The 24,240-nt window shown below is 39.9% G+C and overlaps 2 protein-coding genes across 4 annotated transcripts in view; one reads left to right on the top strand and one right to left on the bottom strand.

Moving 5' to 3' along the window:
* The first annotated feature begins 297 nt into the window (after positions 1-297).
* Positions 298-21,195, top strand: FANCL (FA complementation group L). Its single transcript, XM_066316583.1, has 14 exons — positions 298-394; positions 2,076-2,134; positions 3,154-3,214; positions 3,953-4,009; positions 5,606-5,703; positions 9,191-9,287; positions 11,877-11,945; positions 17,292-17,442; positions 19,148-19,231; positions 19,349-19,394; positions 19,487-19,568; positions 20,335-20,451; positions 20,727-20,798; positions 21,111-21,195. Exons 1-14 carry the CDS (start codon positions 302-304, stop codon positions 21,144-21,146), a joined length of 1,122 nt encoding a protein of 373 aa, XP_066172680.1. The 5' UTR covers positions 298-301; the 3' UTR covers positions 21,147-21,195.
* The window catches only part of VRK2 (VRK serine/threonine kinase 2), a 36,705-nt gene continuing 33,440 nt past the window's right edge, over positions 20,976-24,240 (bottom strand). Inside the window, exons 12-15 of one of the 3 annotated variants that reach the window (XM_066316582.1) lie at positions 23,713-23,886; positions 23,242-23,415; positions 22,438-22,529; positions 21,357-21,445 (exon numbers count right to left, since the gene is read on the bottom strand). In XM_066316582.1, the coding sequence (XP_066172679.1) occupies positions 22,458-22,529; positions 23,242-23,415; positions 23,713-23,886 (420 nt within the window). In that variant the 3' untranslated portion in view covers positions 21,357-21,445; positions 22,438-22,457. Of the gene's footprint in view, positions 21,446-22,437; positions 22,533-23,241; positions 23,416-23,712; positions 23,887-24,240 lie in introns of all 3 variants that reach the window. The other 2 variants (XM_066316580.1, XM_066316579.1) reach the window with 2 other exon arrangements.

Below are 24,240 nucleotides of genomic sequence, written 5' to 3' on the forward strand. Positions count from 1 at the left end.
CGTGCCCTCAGTGACACGCCCGTTCCCGCAGTGACACGCCCGTCCCCTCAGTGACACGCCTGTGCCCTCAGTGACACGCCTGTCCCCGCAGTGTCACGCCTGTGCCCGCAGTGACACGCCCGTGCCCTCAGTGACACGCCTGTCCCCTCAGGCGTTGCCCTTTCCCTCGCCCGGACGCTCTCCCGTCAGCGCCACGCGCCCGCCCCGCCCCGCCCCGCCCCTCCCTCGCGCTCCCTCAGGCGCATGCGCCGCCCGCCGGCGGGGGCGGGGTCTCGCGTTCGAACGGCGGCGGGCGGCGGCGATGGCGGCGGCGCGGGCTCTGCTCCGGCACTGCCCGCTGCTGCTGCCGCGGGACCGCCACGGCACCGCCTACGAGGGTTTTGTCACTGCCCAGGTACCGCCGCCCGGGCGCCGCTTAGCCGACCTTACTCCCAGGCGGAGAGGGGTTGCTTCCCGCCCTGGCGGGTGTGGGGAAGGGGAGCGCTTCCCGCCGTGCCGGGGTTCCCACACAGCGGGAGTGTGGACTGGGGAATGCCGTTTCCCTGCCCTCGGGGCTCCCGCGGGTTTGCCCAGGGAGCCGCTTCCTGCTGCCTTCCAGGCTGAGTTAGTTGTGCTGACAGAAGCGGGTTTGGGGCAAGTGAATGTGCCCGCGTTCGTGGCCTGCGGTATAATGACATAAATGACTGATGGTGGGGTTTTTTTTTTTCCTTTAATTTACTTGTGAGGCTTGAGCTGAAGCGGCTGCATCGTCCCTCGGGGTGCGGGAAGCCGGTGCTGGGTGAGGAGGCGCTCCCCACACAGCTCCGCCATCACTGACACTGTGGCTCCTTAAAATATCACATACACTGAGCTCTCAGCGGGGCTATTTTAATTCAGAAATAACGTGAGCATTTGCTCCTCTAAGGGGATGGCCAAAGATGTGGGCTGTGTCCGCTAGCACTGTCAAAAATGTAGTTGACATTGAGATTGAAGGGAACCTCTGGGTGTCCTCTGCCTTAACTAGGTGGCTTTAGACCATTTGCAATTGGGTTGTGAATCTCTCCAACCCCGGAGAGTGTGCAAGCTCTTAGCTGGCATGTTCCAGTCTCTGATCCCCCCATAACTATTAATGAGGGGTGATATTTCCTGTATTTCTGTCACCTCTCGGCCTGTCAGTGTGTGTCACTCAGGTCTGGCTGTACCTTCTTTAGTCTTTCCCTGAGCCCTCTTTTCTCCAGGCTAAACAGTCCAAACTCCTTCAGGCTCTCCTAAAATGAGAGAGTTTTGAGCTCTTGGTCACCCTCAGAGCTCCTCCCTGGATTAGCTCCAGTATGTCCATGTCCTGCTTGTGCTGGGGACACAGTGCTCCCAGTTTCAAGGTGTGCTGAGCTGGGATAGGATCTGGAATAAAAGTTTTAAGATAAGTTTTCTGCCCCCTTTGCTTCGGGGCTTCACAGACTTTATTTCAGTTTTATTTTGATCATCCCGTAAGAAAGTAGAAAGAGGACCTCAGTAAGGACTGAGAATACGAGTAGGGGGATTTAGAAGCTGCTCCATATAGATTGCACTAAGAGGAAAAAAAAATATTTATGTACTTGGGGCTGGTTTTGTTGACAGTTTGTAAAACTCTGCTGAAATGTGCCAGGGATCAGTACCCAAGGTTCTTTTTAATGTAGTTATTTTATGATAAGCAGCTGTTTTGACTTTTACTGGAGTTGAAGACAAACCTTCATGTACAGCAGTATGATTTAGATTAAAAGATGTGTTTTGATCTTGCCCAGATTTGGAGAAGGTTTATTTTTCTCCTGAAAGGTGTTATGTTTGCTTTAGGAAATGTGATGTACTGGAGAGTTTTTACTGAATATTGTGAATTAAAGGTCAAGAGTATTTCAATTTCAGAATTAAAATCAACATTATTTGTACCTGTCACTCATGCTGCTTTTTATCTCTAAGGAGAGAGATCCCAAATAATATTCCTAAAAGACAGAAAAGACAAAGTTTCTTTCTTGGGAGCTGAGCTGATGGGGAATCATTCCCACAAGTGTCTAATATTTTTCTTTTCTGACCTTCCTATTAACTAAATACTTCTTTTCAAGGGTAGAGACTTCCACATCAGGATACTGCTACCAAAGGATTTGCAGCTAAAAAATGCCAGGTAAGAGACTTTCATGTTAGAATTTTGAAGTGTGATGTAACAAAGTTAATTTTCATAAAAGCAATAATGGATATGAAAATGAGTTATTCTTTTTTTCTAATATCAGTGTTATTAATTAATTCTCGTTGGTTTCAGCTTAACCTTGCAACAAAGTTGCACAGCATCAGTGTTAATAAATGCTGACAATAAGCATTGCCTATATCAAAATATTTTGTTGTTAATTAACTTTGAAACATGTAATTAATTGGTTGTATTTACATATATGAAGCAATGCACTTGGGAAAAATCATATTTTTAATATCATTTGTATTTATAGATAATTTACATCCCACCATTTGGGAACCAGAAAATTCAGTGTAAAGTTGTGAATTTAAGCAGTTATGTAAGCAATTTAAGCAACGATGGTTAACAGAGCTTTTTAACTTCGTTTTCTGTTTGCTGTTTCTGTGTATTAATTGGTACGACCCAACTTTTCTTTAAACTCTGTTCTTATTTCTGTGTTTATCCCGGCACAGAATCTTATTTTCTGCGTTTATGTATTCTGTGGGAGGTGAGGCTAATCCACATACATGAGCCTTTAACTTTGTATTCCCTAGTTTAGCCTAGGCCAGCCTGCTCCAGGCTGGGAGCACATGTGGTATTCCATAGCTTTATTGCATTCTAGGTTAGGTAATTAAAACTGCATTACAGGTAACTTTGACATTTTCAGGTTATCACTTTTAAATATTAGTGTATTTTATGAAGTCACACTCGCTTGCAAGAATTATGTTGCTGTTTTCAGCACACAACGGGCTTTTTTGCAGGTTGGTGCTTAATTTTTAATGGGCTTTGGTGTAGTGACATTTGGAAGTTTGGAATAACTTTGAACATGAGACTCAAAGCAGTTTTGAAGTATTGTTTCCTTCCTGTGTTTTTTTCCAAGAAAAGCTGTTGTGCTTTTGTGTGAAGAAGGCTTTCTGCTGTCTTCTAAAAATCATGTACTGTGAATTTAAAACGTGTACAAAACCCTGTTTGTCTAGGATAGAGTGCAGCTGGCATCTGAAGAAGATCCTGCAGGGATATCAACACATTCTAAAGCAGGTATACAAGTTTAAAACCACTTATTTAAATATTGTTATTAAACAGTCCTAAATCTTTGTTTGTAATGATTCTGAAAAACTTGTGCTCATACACCTCTTCTGAAAGGGTTGAAGAACCTTCCTTTCATTGTAGAGCCAACATTTATTTTTAAATGCCTGAGGATTTACAGGTAAATATGATGAGAAATGGATGGACTTTAGTAAATATTTATTTTTATTCAACTTGGTTTTTTTTTTTTTTTTGAGATCAGGCTAAACCAGTTTTTAATAAATGATGACATTTGACTGAAATTTTTCTTTACTCTCTCAATTAGAGACAGATTTTGTCTTTTTTTTTTTTTTTCATGTGTTTACTTTTTTACAAGTTGCTCATAATGCGAAGGAGTGAATTCACATTAATTATTAATAGACTCAGTTCATTCTTGGGATCTAAATTACATCTCAGTTTCTAAAGGATACAGCAGCCTTTGGGTCGCAAAGAATACTTTGTTTCAAAGCAGGAACCTTTGCCTCAGGACGAGGTTTCATAAATACATAAATGAATGATGCCACGTGGTGTGACAGAGGAGATGGTTCATTCTCAGTCGGGTTTCCTGGGAGTTCTCTTCTGTAATTGAAAAATTTAAGCATGTGCTTTGGTCTTTTTTATCTTTAGTTTGACAATACTAGAAAAACAGTTGGACTGAACCAGCAGAAGTTATGAGTTGCAGAAAATTAAACAATCCTCTCTTTCCTCCAGAGGCTGCACAGCTGCCCAGATCTTGTCAGCTTTATGGTGGAGCTGAAAACTGTTCTGGTGAGTGGCAGAATATATGTTTGGGACATGGGATGCTCTCAGAGCTTTGCATTTCACTTTCAGTTTTTCACAGGTTACTGTTCCCCAGATTTATATTTTTTTTTCCCCTGCCAGAAGTGATTTTGTATATATGCTGCTCATGTAATAGCTGTATAAATATCCTTTATAATTTTAAGAGACTGTATTCTTTGGAAGTTGGAGTGCTGTAGAGATTTTAAAATCCCAGCAAGGGATCTCAGTGTAGAGTCATCCTCTTTGCAGTGATTTTCTTGGAATTCCTGTTATTGTCTAGATGGTAAAGCAAGCTTGTAATTATGCAATGGGTTATACAGTCAGTGGATTGCTGAAGGTGCTTTCACCTGTCTAATAATTTGACAAATAAATGCAGAAAGCTTTTTTTTCCCCCCCCTAATATTTCAGAGGCTGCTGTTTATACTTCTTTCAAAAGTTTTTCAGGTCTGGGGTTGAAGAGTAGCACACCTTTTAATAAACATGAAACTGGGAATTCTTATCTATTAGTAAAACATTATTCTATGAGCTTTCTTGCTGATGAATACTTCACCCAACCTACTTAACTTCAGGAATAAAACAGAGAAAGTATTCTTCAAAACCACAGCAGAAGTTCCTCCTGGTGTTACCACTGCTGCTCTGCTGTGCTTGCAGTGGGCCTGAATAAGAATGTCTAATTTGGAATATTTTACAGTAGTTTTTCCAATCTATTTGCCTATGTACACAAGTACTCAGAAAATGAGAATGCAATTAAAGTATAGTTCATTCAAAATAGCAATCCTCAGTTACTGCAGAGAATGAAAACACTGATGATGGTGTGGAAGAACTGGGCAGAAATGATTGTTAAACTTGTCTTATAAATTATATTTTCATTTGGATTTATTTTATTTTGAATTACTAATAATTTTATTCTAAATGTCATAAGTGTATGTATTCTGTAATCATAATTTTATCTTAAATGCACTTTAAAAGAACAAAAAGCATGACACAACCAAAACACATGTTAGGACTTATTTTTCACAGTACTGTTAACTTTTTGATAAAAACTTCTTTTTGAGACATTACTTCATTCTTGATGAGCGTCTGTACCAAAACTTACTCTAAGGGTTCCTGTGATATTAAAGCTGAGAAACTGATTTTGTTTTTTGATTGCTATATAAAGTTTATGTATATATAAAATACGGTGAATATCATAGATGTGTTGTCTTTTGTGGCAGCGGAGCCCAGGAGACAGCTGTGAGCTTAATAGAACCTTCTTTTGAAATGTTCTTTCAGTCAAGATGCTTGACTTCAAATTTATTAGCTGAAAAAGAGGCACATTTGATATTTGCATCTGAAGACTCTGTTGTCAACATCTGTGGGGTTTTTTTTTTAAATTGCAGATGTTTTCATTACCAGTATCTGAAGTAATTTACCAAACAGCTTCTTTGTCTGCTTTAGCTGGAGGCTATAACAAAACAAATGCAGTGTACAGTTAATTTTACATAAGCTTAATATTTCCAAATGAATTGCAAAAATCACATGGCTAAATAGATGCAAAAATATTGAAATTGCTCTTAATGATGTTTTTAATGTTCTTTTAAACAGGAAATTGCTTTAAAGAACACACAAGACCTGCACATCCCACGGCCTCCAGAATACTACTCCTGTCTTGTCAGAGATCTAGAAATACTGGGCTGGAATAGGTATGATTATTTTAATTCTTAACAAACATCATCTTTAGAATATCAGATCCTCTTCTGTATTTGTGAGTTGAACGTATGAAATGTACTTGTTTTGTTCATTTACCCTATTCAGGAACTGATTTTGCTTTGTTTTTAAATTAGAAACACCCAACAAATCTGCATCAGCTGAAGGGATATTTTCTGTCTAAAGTAACTGAGCTAAAAGGTGATACACTACTAAGAAATAATTTCTTCTTTGACTATAAACTACTGGTATATTGAACATATTTAATGTTAATATTTATAGTTCTCTTTTTCTCTCTTTTGTACAGTTGGTTGTGACTGTTCCTGTAGATTGTGGTTGTCGTTTACCTTTATGCTTTCATAAAAACATTTCTTTTTTTTAAATTAGAATAATAATTTTTAAAGAACCTGCTCTTTAGAGCACAAGGATCTTCTTTGAGGAGTTTATTATTTGTTCCACAGAAAGGTAAATCTACCTAAAGCATTCATGATTGGAGGGGAGAATGTGAAAAACTCTCAACCCAAAACTTTAACAAGTGTATATTGTGCTAAATGAAATAAAGAAGCCTTGGGTGTAAGAACAGTTTTGAGTTTTCCCACCTGATTTCTATATAAGTAACCAACATGTGATTAGCATTAAGTGGCAATTTGCTTTGAAGGCCCACTTTTATTTAAAGACTTAAAACATCCTTGCAAATTCAGCTGAATTTTTTGTCAGTCATTGCCATTGTTAATCTGTAATTGTGCTGTGCTCTATTTAAATTTCACAGACTCAAGGCTGAGAATATTAGGTAAATTTTTTTAAATATGTGGGAAATAAATTTTCAATTATGTTTGCTCTCCCCAAATGGATAAAAAACCAAAACACCAACCAAACAAAAGAAAAAAAACAAAAAAACCAACACCAAAATCTTGAAGAAGGGTTGGGGATGTCAGTCATTAATCGAAGGACTAGGCTGCACACAGAGAATCACATCATCTTTACTTTGACTTGGAAGGACAATAGCCTGGACAGGCAATGTGAAGTCCATTAGCAAGTCACACCTTTGATTTCAGAGTGCTTTTAACACTAAAGTGACCCTCTAGGAAAGCCTCTTTACTGAGACTGATTCTGAGTTGTGTGTGATGCTTTATTTGCATGGCAGTTAAGAGCATCCTGCAATGATCATTCAGCAGAACTGCCTGTGTTTGGTGCTGGCAGTGAGCACTGCTCACACCCTGAGCTTTATTTAAGGGGTTTTCTTAGGAAAACCCCTTGCTTGTTGTGTACCCCAGATTTACTCGTTCCTAGCAAGTTTTGGGGCATGCTGGAAGCTGACTGCACCCAAATCTAACTGAAAATTTGGAAGGTTTGGGTTGGGAAGAAAGATACTACTGCAGGAGTAAAGTTATAGGAAAAGCTTTTCTAATACTTCCCTTTAATCAAGCTGGTTGAGTCAGTGACAGTGTCCTGGGAAAGCAAATTATCAACTCTAGAACAGCTGTAGGACTCCTAACACCTTCATGGGGATTCATAAAAGTTGCCAGTATCTCTTACCTCAAAGCTCTTCTGCTTGATACTTCCCCATTTATTTCATACAAAGTATCTTCTCCTCTTGCCTTCTTCACTTCCAGGGAATCCTGTGCTCTCAGTCATTTGTGTGTCATGCTGGACTTCAAGATTTACCCAAAGCATTCCATCTTTATGCTGATTGGTTTTTTGTTTTTTTTTTTTTTTTTTTTTTTTTTTACTGTGATAAAATGCCTACAGAGGAATAAAAGTCTGTAAAAGTGAAATATCACCTATGTACACAATTGTTTATACAGAAAGTGTGACTTTAAACTTAAAGAATCCATCCTTTTCTTAGAAATCAGGACTGAAGTGGTCCGAACAAGATGAGTGTCAGAACAGGTAAAATCCCAGACACCTTGGCAACATCCCTTTAAATTTTCTGTTTTGTTTTGCTGTGGATCTTTGCAGCCCAGTGCTGCAGGCACCAGTTGTGCTTTGGTGTGGACACTGCTACATTTTTCACTGCAGTATCTGTGCCGGGCCCTAGCTGCTGCTTGAGAAATTCTCCAGCCCAGGAAGCAGTGATTGGAGGAGTGGTATAGAGGTAGTTTCTCATCTTTTAAAACTTTTTTTGAGGTAAAGTTGGAACAAAGCAGGGGTAATGATTTTTCCCCTTCCAGTTAGAGGAAGAATCCTCTAATTCTTTCTAAGTGTATCAAATTTAACTGACTCCACTTGAATTACAGATTTACAGATTTATCAAGACTTGTCTTTCTTCCAGCTGTTGTGGAGAAATACACCCTGAAATCTGCAGGTCATTTAATTATTGCATTAATCAGCATTAAACATGAAGTGATCTCTCTCTCCCTTCTTACTACTTCTTTTTCTGTCTGTATTTTTCAGTTCCTTCCTAATGAGGCTACTTCATTTATGCAGATAATTTTCTTCTTTTCACTTCCTTCCTAGGGATGTGCAACCCTTTAGTGTACATCTACTTCCACAAGCCTCTACAACTCTGTTGCCAGTTTCACTTGAGAGAAACATGTGACTTTCTCTAGCATATAGTGGTTTTAAAAAAATAAATGTTGCTTAGGCCAGCAAGCAGATGCTCTCTCTGAACTCTGTTAGGCCTTTCCAGCAGTCTGGGTGATAAGTTGTGCAATTATCTTGGACTGCTTTTTATCTCTACCACAGGAATGACATAGTAAAAATGCCAGAATATCCACATACCCAGTTTACTGGTAAATATGGGGAGGTTTGAACCTTTTTGGCAATTGTTGAATCTACTGAGCGGAATCCACCTTTAGAGAACAATGTATTTTACAATTGTATCCATCTTCCTTGTTGTGGGGGACATGAACCAGTGACACCTCAAGCTAAGAGTCAGAAGTTTTAAAACGTATTCACATTTAGTATGTACTTTCTGCTTGCTAGGGTGCATGAATACAGTGTAAAATGTCATGAAATGAAGGCGAATCATCATAAATAACTCATTTAGTACCTGTTTGGGTGCTATTTTCTGCAGAAAATTGATCTCAGAATATGAACCAATATGCACCGAATTTCCCACAATAATCGTATTGATAACAAAAGAGAACTTCACTGAAGAGAAAAGCAAATCAAGAGCATAAAAGTCTCATAGAGTAAGAAACTGCAGAAATGGATCAAAGATTTGACAGGAAGTTTAATGTGTACATAAGCAGAGGCTGACAGGAACATGCTGTGTGTGTCAAAGGTTCCGGTGATGGAAAACTGAAACACGGTGCTCACTGACCACAGCGTGAGCCCTGACACACGCTGTAAATAACCCAGAGATATATGACTGCATTAAGCACTAGGCTGCTGTATTAACAGCAGTAAATCTGCAGCAGCAGAAATGCTTGGCATATAGGACTGCCTCTGATTAATATTTGTAACAGGCTAATCAGAGTGTTGCAGACCTTTCAAACTGCACTTCTTGCAGGGCTCTGAGAGTTTTCTTCTCTCTTCCAGAGTGGCCTATGTGGACACTGGGCTGACCACAGTCAAGTTAAAAGCTGAAGACTCTGGTGGTCGACAGCATCTCATCACTCTCAAGTTAAATGCAAAGGTAAATTGATGTGGGACCAAATATCTTGAGGCTTCCTTGAAATAAATTGATTTTTCTTAATTCATTAGGATTTTAGAGGGTTGGCTTGTTTGCTGGTGTGTCTATTCTACAAGGTAATAGGTCAGGGTTTTTTTTTTTTTTTTTGAGTTTTCAGACTAACTATATTTAAAATTAATATTGGATTATGGTTATCTGTAAGATGCAACTGTGCATCACATGAAGAACACTTTGATATTGCACTCATTTTACTGGGTTACAGACGAGGCCATCTGGGAGACTTTCCTTCATTATTGCTCCATCCAGAGACTGTGCAGAGAACAAGAATTAGAGGATCTTGGGTTGGTTATTAACAAGTCTTGCTGTTAAAGTCAGAGATGTAAAGATTTATGAGAAACTGAAGTCAGCCAGAAAAATTATTTCTTTTTAGTCTAAACAAATGTCTCATTTTGATAGTGCTTGCAAATCAAACCAATGGCATTTGCAGAAACAGAAAAATCTTAATTCATCCTGGTACTTATCACTGAACTCAAATTACAACATTTTTTCATAGAATGTCTCATTTCAAGTCACAAATCTCTCCTCGGAGGCTGTGAATATCCAGGCTGTGATGACAATTGCATGGCAATAACTGCTATCTTCAGAAGATCAGTCCAGGGGAAAGAGGGATCTCAAGTGCCTGGGTGGTGTTGTTTGGGACTGTCTGTGGCCCATCATCTCAAATTATAATCTCAAAAGCATGAGGAGGGGGCACAGGAAGATTAAATCCCACCTTCACAGGCATCCTGCATTCCTTTACAAACCAGGAATTTTGAAGTCTTACATAACATGTCTTTGAAGGGGAAAAATGCTGTTTGGGAATGAGTGTTGCTCAAGTGGATTTTTAAAAAGAGTAAAACTGTTCTACATGCAGAGAGTAATGAGTGCATAATTAATTTGCTAGTCAGTCCATTATTAAATACACTGATGGAAAAATCCATCAGGAAGTACAATTATGGTCTGTTTAATGTGCAAGGAGAGGAACCAGGTTGTGTTGTTTATAAGGAATAAATACAACACTTGATGTGAGACTAGAAATTAGGTGCAGCCTGTTGCCCTGAGCTTTTCTTGCTCTTAGGACAACAGAAGTAAAGTATTTTAACTGTTTGAAATTATAAAAATGCAGAAAAAAATTACAGAATGTTCATTTTTCCCAAGCAGCTGCCATGGTCAAACACTGGCACTTGTGTATTGCTTGGTTCTGTTCAGCCTTAACTTATCACTGTCCTGAGGGAATGGATATTCTTATTTTCTATTCTTGTACAAACTTGTGAGGTTTTTGATAGTAATAAAACAGCTGAATACTCTTCACAGCAGCAGAAAGCACTGTCTAACAACTAAAGATGTATGTAATAAAAAGATTAGATTACCAGACTTTTCTGTTTTAATAAGTAATCACTTTTTTCCTTTTTTCATTTTTTTTTTTAATTTTGTTTTCAAGTGTTTTTTGATGATGAAGGATCAATTGCTTGTCCTTTTTAAACCGTGTCTGGCATTTAAACTTGCCAGACAAAATCTGTGTGTGAAACATTGTTCTGGTGACATGGGGATTTGATTTGCTTTCATACACACAGACACTACACTTGAGAAGAATTGGCTGAAGTATTTTTTTTGGGAGGCTTTTCTTTTGATAACATGCTTTAATGCAAGTGTGTTTATTTTTTTTAATGCTGTTTCTTTGATTAAGATCAGTGCAGGAGCATTTCAGACCCTAAGGCTTCAAATAGGCCACTGGAAGGATTTGCCTGTTGTGTAGTAATTATCTGCACTTTGGTAATTATCTGAATGATCTGGCAAGGAGTATGAAAATGCTTTCTCTAGATAAAGTTAGCTGCATGCTCAGAAAACCAATATAAATATTGTATTTAATAATTGCTTAAATTGTCCTAAAGAATAATCGGATGATTTCTGACACACACATTTGATTATAACTGTAATAAGCTAAGGTGTCATGGAGTTATCAAACCTTTTATAGCATTTTTTCTTAAATACAGCCTTTTAATTTTTTTCTAATTGTTACCTCTTGATTTGGATTGAGAGGGGTTTTTTTTTTGATTTTGGGTCTATGTTCACTTATCTCTTGCTAAGTAGTTAAGGACCCTAGATTACTTTCAGTTTAAAAAAAACAAAAACAAAACATTGGTCATCAAAACAAATAGTTTAACTTAAATGAAAATTAGTTCTTGATTTTTAAACTTTGCTATCCAGTATGGGTAATTGAGGAGAAATCTTTAAAAAATGTTTCATGTTTTGTGTCGTAAGGTTTCTTTAACGTGCCTTTGTGACCACTAAACACAGAAAACTGTGATTCTCCTGCCTTTACTAAATACTGATATATAAAACATTTACATGTAGCTTTCTTTTTCAAATGATAATTAACATTCATAACTGTTCCTGAAAATGCTTTACATACTGTTTCCTCACAGAGCCAAGTTCTCAAGATGCTTGAAGTGCTCATATTTTGTTATCAAACTTGGCAGCTAAGTATCAGTCTGACTTTAAATTGCTAAGGAAAAAAAAAATCCCAAACCGTATTTTCTTTCCTTCCCTCAGTATCCTACAGAACCACCAGGTTGCCTTGTGGATTTTCCTGTTCCATTTGCTGTTTCCTGGATGCCACAGGTAACTACTGGACTAGGCAGCTTTTTTTAATCAAAAATACATATGCAATGGAAGAGTGGTAACAAGGGGTTGGATTTGGTTTTTACCTCCAGCTTTTCTCCCTGTGTGCATTTTATTTCTGTACGTGCTCGTGGAAATGTAATAACACTGAACTCCATATTCCTTATCAGAGCCCCTTAAATATTAAGCTGCTTGTTTGATTGAAAATACTCTAGGAATTATGGTGGAAAAATGAAAATGAAGTGAAAGGCATGGAAAAATGACTGTCTTCTATAAAGGAAAGGAAACACCCTCTGAAGTTGACAGACATTGAAAAAGGCGTTGGTTACTCTACAGAGGTTTTCCCAGTTTGATTTTTCATACCTTAATAAAACTTTTCTAGTTATCAGCAATACAGGAAGTGTTTAATGAAATTCTGATTTCTTAGTTTAACTGACATTACTACTGTGAAGAACCATGTTGTCTTTTGTGGGTCTTTCATGTACCTTTCCTCCTGAATACAGCACGTGTGTTTTATGAAATGAATTTAAACGTGACCACTCAGATACAAGTTAATTTGAATTGCACGTAGAAAATAATGGATATTTAATTTCCCTTAAATTGGGAAAAAAGCTTTAATATAAATGATTGCACCTGATAAGTTTAACTCTCACAAGAGTTTCTACCCAGCAATAAATAACTTACACAGGGAACGTGGCTGGGAGGTTGCAGCAGGATGAGTTTAAGCTGGGCATATGATTTTTCTGCAGAGCTCAAGGTTCTGTGTGTCACCTCAGACCCACCGATATTGAGAAGAAATAGCTGCAAGAATCAACCACTGCAAATGAAAAATGCATTTATTTAGGTAATTTTAGGTTTAGATTCTCCGGTATGGTTTGGAACAGTTTAAATATATGTTTTTCCCTTAAATTTTACTGGAGTCCCTACACTCTGGCCAGGATTTCGAGTGCTGTTTTTAACCTCAATGCATAATTTCAACAGCGTTTTATTAATTTTACAGCCTTGCAATTTATGTTGCCTCAAATTAACAACATTTCAAGCATTCCTGACAGTGACTGCTTCTCTGTGTTTACTGTTAGTGATTTTAAAGATGGACTGGTGTTTTAATAAAATATTCTGGAAAATCCTGACATGGAGCAGCCTTTGACAAGTTAAAAATGGGGGTGGATATACTGATACTGGCACTACAGCCAAGGAAAAATCCTCTTAAAAATACAACACTCAGATGCTTAAAATCTTTTTACAGTTAGAATTACCTGGAGGCTATTTGAAAACATGAACAAAAGGTGTTTGTGTGTAAGTGAAGAGCCTGTTTTGAAATCATGAGACACTAATTCCAGCTGCAGAGAGCCTGCTCTAATCCTGAACCAAATACCAGCGGACAGAAACGTTTCAGCTGTACAGCAGCTTTTGCAAATTGACCTTATGTGTGTGGGTGACATGAACCCAACACTTGTGGGGACAAATGGCTTTGGTAATTGTGTAGATTGTGTTTATTTTCCAAATGTGTGGGAATCACTGCGGCGAGCAGCCCTCACACCGTGATAAAATATGGGTTAAGCTTAGATAATGCTGCAACACCACTGGTAGCAGAATTCAGCAGGTACTCAAGTGCATGAAAATTTTGGTTCCTAAAAGGGAAAAAAGAATAGGCTATACCTCTTCTCTAGTGAAATAATGTGGTGTTTTGGTACCAATCGGTGTTAAACTTTTAATATTATGCCTTTAAAGCATGAATTGACAAGGTTTAACTAAATTGGTGCTATGGCACCATTAGAATATAAACTCCTGTGAAAGAAAATATAAATAGATTGCAGGTAATTGATTTTTCTTTCCCACCCCCTGTGTGTGCTGCTGCCTATTTCAGGCTCATGGATTTTAAACTTGAGGGGTTGTTGGTTTTTTTTTTTCTTCTTCTTTTTTTTTCCCCCTTCCGTATAATAATAGACGTGGCTTTATGGCATCCATATTAAAAATGGGTAATTTTCCTTATGGTCCCTGTCTTCCTGCTGGGTTGATAATGTTTTGATGTATTTTTCTTTTGCTCTGATGAGAGGTCTGCTGCTGCTGCTCTGACATATTCATTTGGATGAATAATTATAACTTGCACAATGTCAAGCTGAAGATGGTGGGGTTTTGTGCGTCATGACAAGCCCAGTAGCCAGTGCAGGTGTCTCACAGCATGAGCAGCAACAGCCAGTGGATTCTGGCTCAGAGGAGACGTTTTAGAGTAGTAAGAAATCAGCACCAAGGGCAATGCTGCTGCTGCTCCTGTTCTAAGTGCCAAATAAATGCAGAGTGCTTCTCAATGACAAGTGCAAGAACATCTACTTATTTCTGTTATAGCCTTTTTCTAAAAGAGCCAGATAAATGTGCTGTCTCCAATTTTAGCACATGCTGGAAGTGCAGTTCTGCAGAATCAGGGTGTCTCACGTCAGGGTAAGGTTTCTAGACTGACCACTGCCCACCTGGCTGGCTACATGAAGGTCACAGGAGTGGAAATTAATGACTAATGAGGTCATGCAGCAGCCGGCAAGGAAACAGGAATGCAAGGTGCAGAAGGTGGAGTGGTGGCAACGAGATTATTCTTGGGTTATTTAGATGGAAACACAATAAAAAGCATCACAATGGTGCTTTTTCTTGGCAAAGGAACTTGACAGGCGCCAGCTGTAAATGCAGAAAATGGAGATGGTTGACAAGATACTTTATAAAGATTTCAAGCTTGTGTCTTGTCTTGATTTCTGTTAAGGAGAGGGGAAATTGTTAAACCACTGTTGATGAGAAACTGTTTCCAAACAAATCTAAGAAATCATAAATTCTTTTGGTCATCCCTTTTCCACTTAATCACTCTTTGCTTTATTAAATTGTCTTTAATTTATTAATTCATGAAGGGCAAGAAGGTAATGGCAGCTATAGTTTAGGCTATTTCACCTTTCCAATTAGGGGGCTTTGCAGTTGTTTTAATTTGGGATAAGCAAATTTTGTGTTAGGAAGATTTTTAGCCAAAGAAATCTTAGAATAAAGATTGCATTTTATCTGTTTTTGAAAAAATAATTTGTAATCAAGTGTTCTGTATTTACCCTAATTAAAACTGGTTTTATTACCATTTTAGTTCATCCAGGATTTGGAGCGGATGCTTGAAATTTGGCAGAACAGCCATATAGGTTACAGCACTTCTTAGAAGTTCTTGAAAGGCTTCATTGGTTTTTTGGCAGGCACAAACTCAAGATTTTCTCTTTATTCTTCCCAGCCTCTGTGGCTCTAGAAATAAGAACCAAGAGCAGAGTAACAGTTTTTCCCATTCCTCCTTATTCCTGTGATTGGAGGGAATGTGTGTGGGAATAAGGGTAGTCTTGGGAGAATGTTTGAATTGAAGGAAGAGAGGAATTGGTATGAGGAGGTCCTGGTGATGAGGTGGAGATGAGAGTGCAGAGGACTGAAATGGAAATAAAAAGGTTGAGGAATCACACGATACTTTCCTGGTAAAAGAAAAGGTGTGTTCCCTCAGAGACGGGGAGGTCCAGAGGATGTGATTTTCCCTGGACAAAGGCAGTGGTGTAAAAGGATGTGGAATCCATGGAGTCCCATAACACAGAGGTGACACTGGGGTCACAGTTTCTGGGAGCCATCAAAACCAGTGCATTTATGGAGGATGGAGGAACCAGTTTGGCTTTCTGAGTGCTTTTACAGCCCGGGTGAGCAGCATTGATAAGTCTGAATGATGAATGGCTCATTTTCCAAAGAATTTTGACGTATTTCACACAAATTCTAATTCATTTGTACAAGGGGGACCATGAAACAGAGTTTGTTCTGTTTGACATTAATAACAGTGGTCTTGGTATAATTTAGACTGAAGAAAAGTGTGATCTCAGGCTGTTCTGAAAGTGCTGGGCAGTGACCAAAAATTAGTTGGTTAATCAAATAAAAAGGAATCTTGGAGTTTTCATGGTTTGCATGACAAGCAGGTGATGTATTTAAATAGCTATAGATGCATTTATGTATATAGCAGGAGACAGCTGGCAACATCAGTGAAGCATGCAAATAAGATCAAATGAACAGTGTAGGGAAAAAAAAAAAGATTTAACTACCTTTTTAAGGAACATCATTGAAAAATTACAATTAGTATTAAAATTAATTGGATTTTAAAACTTATCTGTGGGTTATAATCCCTTGATGTTTCTTTTTTCTACTGAAACCCTTTGAATTCCCAGAAGATAAAGATAAAAATGATTATTAGAGGATTTATCTGTATGTGATATAGAAAAATGTAAAAAAATCAAAATGGAAAGCAACTGTTGCAAGTACCAGAAAATTATGCTATTAATTTAAGTGTCATCAGAGCACAAAAGATCACATTTCAGGACTGTGTGAAAATTATTAAAATACTGGAAATAATAGTACTTAAGATGAAGATACTATACTCTAAGATGTGGTTAAGTGACTGACACTATTATATCACTTCAGGTATTATAAAAGTAACAAAATGCTTTTAAAGATAATAAGCGTTACATTTTGAGATTGCCAGAATTCACACTTCTCTGCTTAGGTGCTTTCCTACTTTAATATAATTTAACAACAGCAGGGAAAAAAAAAGTAGCATTTTATTTCCAAGCTATGCTGTTTCTTTCTTTTTATGTACACATGCACAAAACATAGTAAGTTATTACGTAGAAAAATTATATTTCCTCCTCTGAGAACACTCAGATAATTTGCTGCTCTTTGTCCAGGTGAGAAAGGAAGAGTATAATGACTACAGATTAAGGGAAACCATTCCTTCTGTGTTTTGTTTAATTCATGAAAAAATACCTGTCTGAGGACAGAACATTTAATTTGCTTTTTCTTTTGAACCTCAAGATATCAGAAATCTGTCCCTCTCTGGGCATCTGCGCCTGCAAAGGGTTCATTTGACCACCAAGTGTTTTCTCCTCTTGCAGAAGTCTTTTCCTGGGGAAATGGTGATATCTTTTTGCCCACTGATGATTTCAAAAGATTTCTTTTGCATTGATGCCCTGTATAATGTCCTGTCTAATGAAAGATATTTCTGATTCCGTGTAATCCACTCTCAAATATTGAAATCCCCCACGTGTAATCCTCTGCTTATTAGATGGTTTCTTCTTCTCCTGCCTTATTTATAGGGTTTGAAAGCTGATCATAAGCACCTGTTTTTATGCTAATTTTGAGATAATGATGAGGTTGTTAGCTGATATTCCATGTGTTATGCTATCCTGATACAGTGGGACACAAACGGATTTCAACACTCCTTAAAGAATAAATTCATCTTTAAGTATTCTTTCAGGCTGGTGGTGGAGACCCAATGAAATCTTTTTAAATTGCTTGTTTTCTTAGAACTCCTTGATAGACATTTACAGCCAGTTCCTGGCAGCATTGGAGTCACTGAAGGACTTCTGGGATGCCCTTGATGAAATCGATGGGAAGACATGGGTGCTGGAGCCAGAAAACCCCACACGGAGTGCCACAACCAGAAGAATTGCAATAGGTAGGAAAAGATTTAAAGGGATACAGTGGATTTGAGAAGTAAAACTCAGGGAGCTGTTTTTGTTTGGCTTGTCTCATCAGATTGTGCTGCTTTGGGTTTGGGAAAGGAAAGGCAGCATTTAAACCCAAAGACAGAGCTCTTCTTTTGCATATTCAAAAAATAACTTTCCATAACAGAATGCTGATCCTGTTTGGGAAATTCATTGCAAGTTTCTGGTGTCATATAAACGAAAATTTCCGCAGGGAAAACCTTTGTATTTCTACATTATGAATATGGAACTGTCAACAGCTAAACACTTGCATGGTAACCCTGTAAAAATCAGTATTTGTAAAAGATGAAATTAGGTGAAGCCCTTTTACATCAATCGCAAATTCCAGACTTTTAAACTTTACATTCATCCAATCCTGGAGTGGGAGGAGTATTAGAATGCAGCCCAAGAGGAAAAAACGGGGATAAAGGAGGCAAGGGGACAGGACAAAGAAATAAAAGAGAGGAAATGAGGCTTCCCTGTAAACCACCTGAAAACGTCCCTTAATCTGTATGCTGATGTCTGGCATTTTAAGGCCCTAATATACATAGGATAGGGATTTGTATAGTTATTTATGTAAGAGAAGGAGTTGTAATTGCAGCTCTAAGTGTGGGGGGGGATGTTATCTTTGCCAGAAAAGTGCTGATTTTTAGCTGAAATCCACATCACCAATAGCAAATGGTAGAGATGTGAGAATAGAGTGGACCCACATTGTCCCTTACAGCTGTAGAGGGAGGGAGGAAGGAGCTAGAGGGGAGCTGCTTGGTGGGAGTGGAGGGAAGGACAGGAGAGTTCAGCAAGGCTGGAATGACGTGGGTCAGACCCCACTTTGTGTGCAGTCAAGGGGGCTTTGTCGTGGTCCTGCTGCCCTCTGCCTCAGGCCAAGGAAAAGGGAAGAAAAGCCTCAAAAAGTGCCTTGGAGCAGCTCAGCAGAAGAAGGACAAGCCTTTGAGCCTTTGTTTTCAGGCACAGAGAATCCTCAGCTACCACTGAACTTTGATTTCAGTCATACCCACCTCCTCCAGGACAGAAAGCCTAAAACAGCTTTAATTACAGAAAAGGTTGGGTTTCACCTGGGCTTGTTCAGAAGAGACTCTGCTCTGATGTTTTGGAGCTGCATGCAGAGCACCACCGAGCTGCTTCTCCCTGAGGAGCAGAGCCCTTCCAGGGATGGTGGGGTGTCCTGTAAAGCCAAATATTTCCTCTTTCAGAAATACAACGTTGTTGTCTCAGTCCTGGAATTTGCTGGGGAGGGGACTGACTTCTGCTGCTAAATACTGGGTTTGGGCTCCTTTTTGACTATAAAAGATAAAGGTGAATTATTAAGTTACAGGTCTCTACCTTTAAAGTTTCACCAAGATTTTGGATGGATATTGTCACGTAGCTTGAGTTGATTACGTTTATTTCCAAATAAGTGTAAAGGTTAAGCCAAGTCTAAAAGAAACACGGGCCTGGCAGGTTTGTTTGATCAGTTGCTATTTTTAATTAGTTTGTGGAAATGTAAATATTTAATATAGACTGATATTTTGCACAATCATTTGGATACCTCCCAACTTGGTTGTTATTTATCCTAATAAAACCCAGCCTGAGTTAACCGATTTCAAACTGATTTTAAAAATGGTTCCTTTTTCAAATCCTTGACTGCCAAGCTTCCCATGGCCTCTCTTTCTCCTGCAGGGAACAATGCCTCAGTGAACATAGAGGTAGATCCTCACCATCCAAACATGCTTCCAGAGTGTTATTTCCTTGGAGCCGATCATGGTAAGGCAGCAAATTCCACTTTGTTTCTCCTCTGGACTCTGATCTCTGATCCAATCCCTACCTGAATCCTGGGAGGTTCACCGGGGTGATGCCACTACTCCTGTCTGTTGTTTGCAGAAGTGAACCCTCTGAGAACTAAACTCAACAACAACATGCACTTGTGGTGAGTGTCTCCACTAAGGCAGGCTACAAACCCAAATGGTGTTTGCCATTCCTCATGTGGATTTTTTTCCTCTTCCCCTCTCCCACCCGCAGGGATCCAGAAATCAGTTTGTTACAAAACTTGAGAGAGCTCTTGGAAATTGATTTTCCATCTCGTGTGGTGTTGGAAAAAAGCGTAAGTTGGTTTTGGTTAACAATCAGTCCTTATTGCTGAATAAGTCACATGTAAATGGTCACTTTCTCAGAGCCAGGGCCAGCCAGGGGCTTTTGAGAGGTACTGGATTAATACATTGTCACAAGGACATCTGAACTTCAAGCAACAGTTGTCAGAGCTTGTTAACCTTTGATTGGAGGCGCACACTTCCCTGTGGCTTTTACAGCAGTGAGGCCATTAATAACAGGCCCCACTATTAAAAAGAAAAGAGGAAGTTCCAGAGTGGCTAATGAGATGTGGAAAATCCAAACATTCTGTTATGGATGTTGACGACTTCAGTTCTAATTAGGTGGAGCTGCTTAGAGGGGACTAGAGGCCATCCAAATACTGGCGCATTTCAAACAAACTGGGAATTAATATTTGTATTATGTATTATGAGCTTTGCTTTCACTCATGAAGCTTCTAAATAAAGATCTGACTGAGGGTTTCTGTCTTATGTCAAATCATAATGACAAATCATAGGGGTTAATAAACAAAAAGTGCCCAAAAGTGTGAAAACGCTTGTTGAATGAGATGTATTTCAGTAAAGGGATGAAGTATAACTCAGTCAAGTCTTGCACACCTGGAACCCAGTGTCACCCTATGCCATTGTGACAGACACACGTATGTCTTAAAGGCAAAAAATACTAATTCCAGCCACCAAAAAGCGCAAAAGCAAAACCACAGGTGCAGCTGTTTGTGTGCCAGCAGCCCAGCCCTGCCCTTCAGCAGCGCCGTTGTGTTCCAGGACTTTGCCAAGGACTGTGGGATCTGCTACGCCTATCGGCTGGACGGCAGCGTGCCCGAGCACGTGTGTGACGATCCTCGCTGTGGGCAGCCCTTCCACCAGGCCTGTCTCTACCAGGTAAATGGCTCAAACTGCTCAGCAGCTGCCCCGTTCTGGACAAGCAGCACTCCCCACGTAAATTCTGCATTAAGCAAGAGCCCATGAGGAACATTATGGCAGTCACTTGTCCTGTCGTCCCCGATTCCTGCGTGAGCTCTCTGGGAAAGGGAACCACCGCCTGGCTTTGCATGCACCCTGGCAGGTGTTCATCAGCTGAATTCTGGTAATTAATGGACATTTATGAAATTGGAAATGAAACCAATGTGGCTTTTAACCCACTTCTTGTGTTGCAGTGGCTACAAGGCCTTCCTACCAGCAGGCAGAGTTTTAATGTCATCTTTGGTGAATGTCCCTATTGTAATAAGGTAAGGAAATCCAAGGAGTGAACTAGAGTGGAAAAGGCAAATGCTCTAGTGTTTAGCCAAAGGTTTTCTGACACAGTATAAAGACAGCCCTACACTAATGCCAGAGTAGTTAAAGACTATAGTCCATTGTATTTAATAATACTTTTTTAATGCTGTAACAAAAGGTTTCGGTAAAAACAACAAGAACCCCCCAACATTTGTAACAGAAACCAGCACAAATAGTTCAGAGAATCCATAACTATTGAGCGCAGACGAGAATTTGCCTGTAAAAGGCATGTACTGACAGGACTGTTTAAAAACTTCTTTTTCAAGCCCCTGACACTGAAATCTTCAATGAAGAAACTCTAAGAAAAAACTGCATGGTGAGAGCACCACTGTACTCCCACTGAAGGCATGGAACAGCAACATCAAAGCAGAAACAAGGACAGGACAATGAGCAGCAGAAGCACCAGAACAGCTGCAGTGTAGGGGTAGGTTTCATCAGTGAATGCCAGCCTCAACACAACAGACAGAGAGGCACCAGGGGTGTCAGCACCAGCCTGGGATGCTGCTGCAGGAACTGGACCTACGAGGTGATTGTGTTTCTTTGGGGATTCTGAGAGTATTCTGTAGGGGTCAAATGGTGCCACCTCTCTTGCAGTGTCTTCCTGCAGGGGAAAAAAAAGCTGTGATTATAAAGCTAATATGAAGTGAGATGTGAATCAAAAAAACAGATGCCATTGAAATTCTTACAGAGTCTTACCTCTGGAATTTGCACTTGTATGGATATTGTATGGTAAGTGTAAACATAAGGCATGGTTAAACACCTCCTAAAGAGACATATCTATATTTACTATTGAAGTCTACAGCTGAAATTATTCTCTAGCTTTGACTTGTTTCCAAAAATGTTTAACATATTCAGTCTTTCCTGTGTTCTTGCTAATAAAGGTTTATCCTGGAAGCTCAAGATGTGATTTTAAGTGTGAATGTGCTTGTTTGATTTGTGTAATTTTTGCATTTCACAGTGAAGCTGAACTTCTGCCCATCACAAGGAACATAAACTGTTTGTTCTGGCTGGCCAGGGGTGCATGGGCTGTTCTGCATCTCCAGCAGCAGTGCTGTCCCTAGCCAGCCTCTGCCTCTGAAAGGGATCCCCAAACACCACAATCCCACTTTTCACTCAGCCAGCACTTGACTCTCTTTTCTGCTGCCCCTTAGCACCAGGGACAGCTTTGGTTTCCTACAGAACTTTCTGCTACCAAGCTGCTGAATTATGTGGGGGGAATTCTGCAAAATGAACCTAAGAGCATTCTGCCTTTTTTTCCTTCTCCACTTTCTTATCTGAATGGCTTAAATGTTATCTGACACCCATTTAAAGACCCCCCTATTATGCAGAATGTTCAGTGAGTACTACAGAATGCTTCTGCATAGAAACAGTACATTTAATCCTATTGGAATAGCAGCTTTTCCATTAGAAATACTAAATCCAAACACAAATAGAATCTAACCACCAGCCCAGCGACTGGTCCCTTTTCTGCAAAAACTTTATATTTGAGGAAGTGACACTGAAATGTTTTCCTATTCCAAAGCTGTGTTAGACTTGTCAGACTCCATCTCCCCTGCTGGCAGCCAAAGCATGTCCCAGGATGGTTCTGCTCACCACTGTCCTGCCTGGTGCTCTCAGGTACAGCTGTGCTTTTGCTGCTTCCCTCTCCCAGCTTGTACCGGAGTCTCCAGGCAGTGATGATCAGACTGCTTGAAGCAAAGAATTTCGGATTAATCATAAAGCTACCTTTAAAGTTGCATTTTTGTGTTCATTAGAAACTGCTCTGACCAAGTTATTTGTTTATATGAAAGAAAACCAGGGTGGGATTCCCTCACCAAAATACACCAGAGCTCCAGAGAACAGGAGCACAGGGTGAGCTCACTGAGATGGACGTGGTGCTGTATTATTTGTACTAAAACCGATTCATGGTTTTTTTTTCCTGTACAGTTGAAGAGTAAGACTGAAACTATTCATTCAGCCCTTTAATGCACTAAATTAACAATAATATTCATGGTGAGTCTGTTAACTGCTAAAATCCTTTGATGTAAAACTCAAAACTCATAATTCTGTAGAACAGAATTTAAGGAGTTCAGTAACAAGTGCTATGAAGTTTTCCACTATACAGAGAAGGAAACTACTGAACTAAGTTTCTACCAAGCAAACACCAGTGTCCGTCCATAAAGGGAGACAGAGGAGCTGGGGAATTACAATCTGCATCCACGTACAACTACACAAACTGCAGTGGTAGCTGGCCAATTGTACATAAAATTACCCACAAACCTTTAGTGTTTGTGACAAACAGAGTTTGCATCCATGTAGTTGAGGCTTCGAGGGGTTTTTGGAACCCTTGTTTTTGGAAAAGCAGATTTTCCTGCTCAAGGCACTGTGGCTGTTCCATGGAAACACCAAACCCCTCACCTTTTTTGGTCGCTCAGGCTCCTGACGTGCAGTGTAAAATCTAGGCTTCTCTTCCAGCTGGAACTGCCAGCGTGTTCCTCGGGTGTGGGGCCTGCTCAGGCAGCTGGAGTGGTCCTTGTGCCCCGTGTCTTCCTTCTGCTGCACTGGGTTTGGGGCAGGCCTGGGCAGGGGAGCCTGTTGCTGTAAAGACAGTAACTGTGCTGGAAGGAATTCAGTAAGTTCACAGTTACCCCAAGTCCTGATGCAGCACTTGAAGGTGCCAGGTTTGGGGACTGCCCTCCTGGCGCTCATGCCCTGGACTGCCAGAGATTCAGGTTCCTGCTTGGAATACTGGAAGCCAGCAAGCATCTACCAGCTCCTGGAGTTTGTGACAGAGCCCTCGGCTCTTTTCCAACCCTGATCCTCCTCAGCCACCCCAAGAGATGGACGTGGAGCTAATGAACACGGCTCCTGCAGAGCCCAAATCCTCACCTGCTGCACCTCTCCCTGGGGATGCCTCCTGCTCCGTGTTCTCGGCTTTTCTTCTCCCAGGAGCTGTGCGCCTGTCAGCCCCACACACGCTTTGTTCTGACAGGCAGGTTCTTCACCTTCCAGCTTTTCTCCCTTCTGCTGAGCTGGTTGTGCTGGAGGCTTGGGGAGGCGAACCTGGGGTGCACAGTAGGCATTTTGTACAGTGAAAAGAAGCCCAGATTTCACACAGAAAAAGAATGATCTTCACCATATATCAACACCTTAAACAACTGCATCACTTTCCAAACAGGACTTAGAGCAAAACTTCAAGTTTTCACTTAGAGTTCCAAAAGTGAAAATAAGTGGGTTTACACCTAAAAATGACCAACCATATTTTATCCTAATGAAATTACTTACAGGTTAGTATTCATGCAATTATTTTTTAGTCTGATTTCTAAAAGATCAAGCAAGCAGTGACAGTGACCTGGCTTTCCACCCACTTTCCTTTTGCCCCAACATGAGCAATTTCACTGTAGGGGAAAAAGCTGA

Source organism: Sylvia atricapilla, chromosome 3, assembly GCF_009819655.1.
Source record: "Sylvia atricapilla isolate bSylAtr1 chromosome 3, bSylAtr1.pri, whole genome shotgun sequence".
NCBI lineage: Eukaryota > Metazoa > Chordata > Aves > Passeriformes > Sylviidae > Sylvia > Sylvia atricapilla.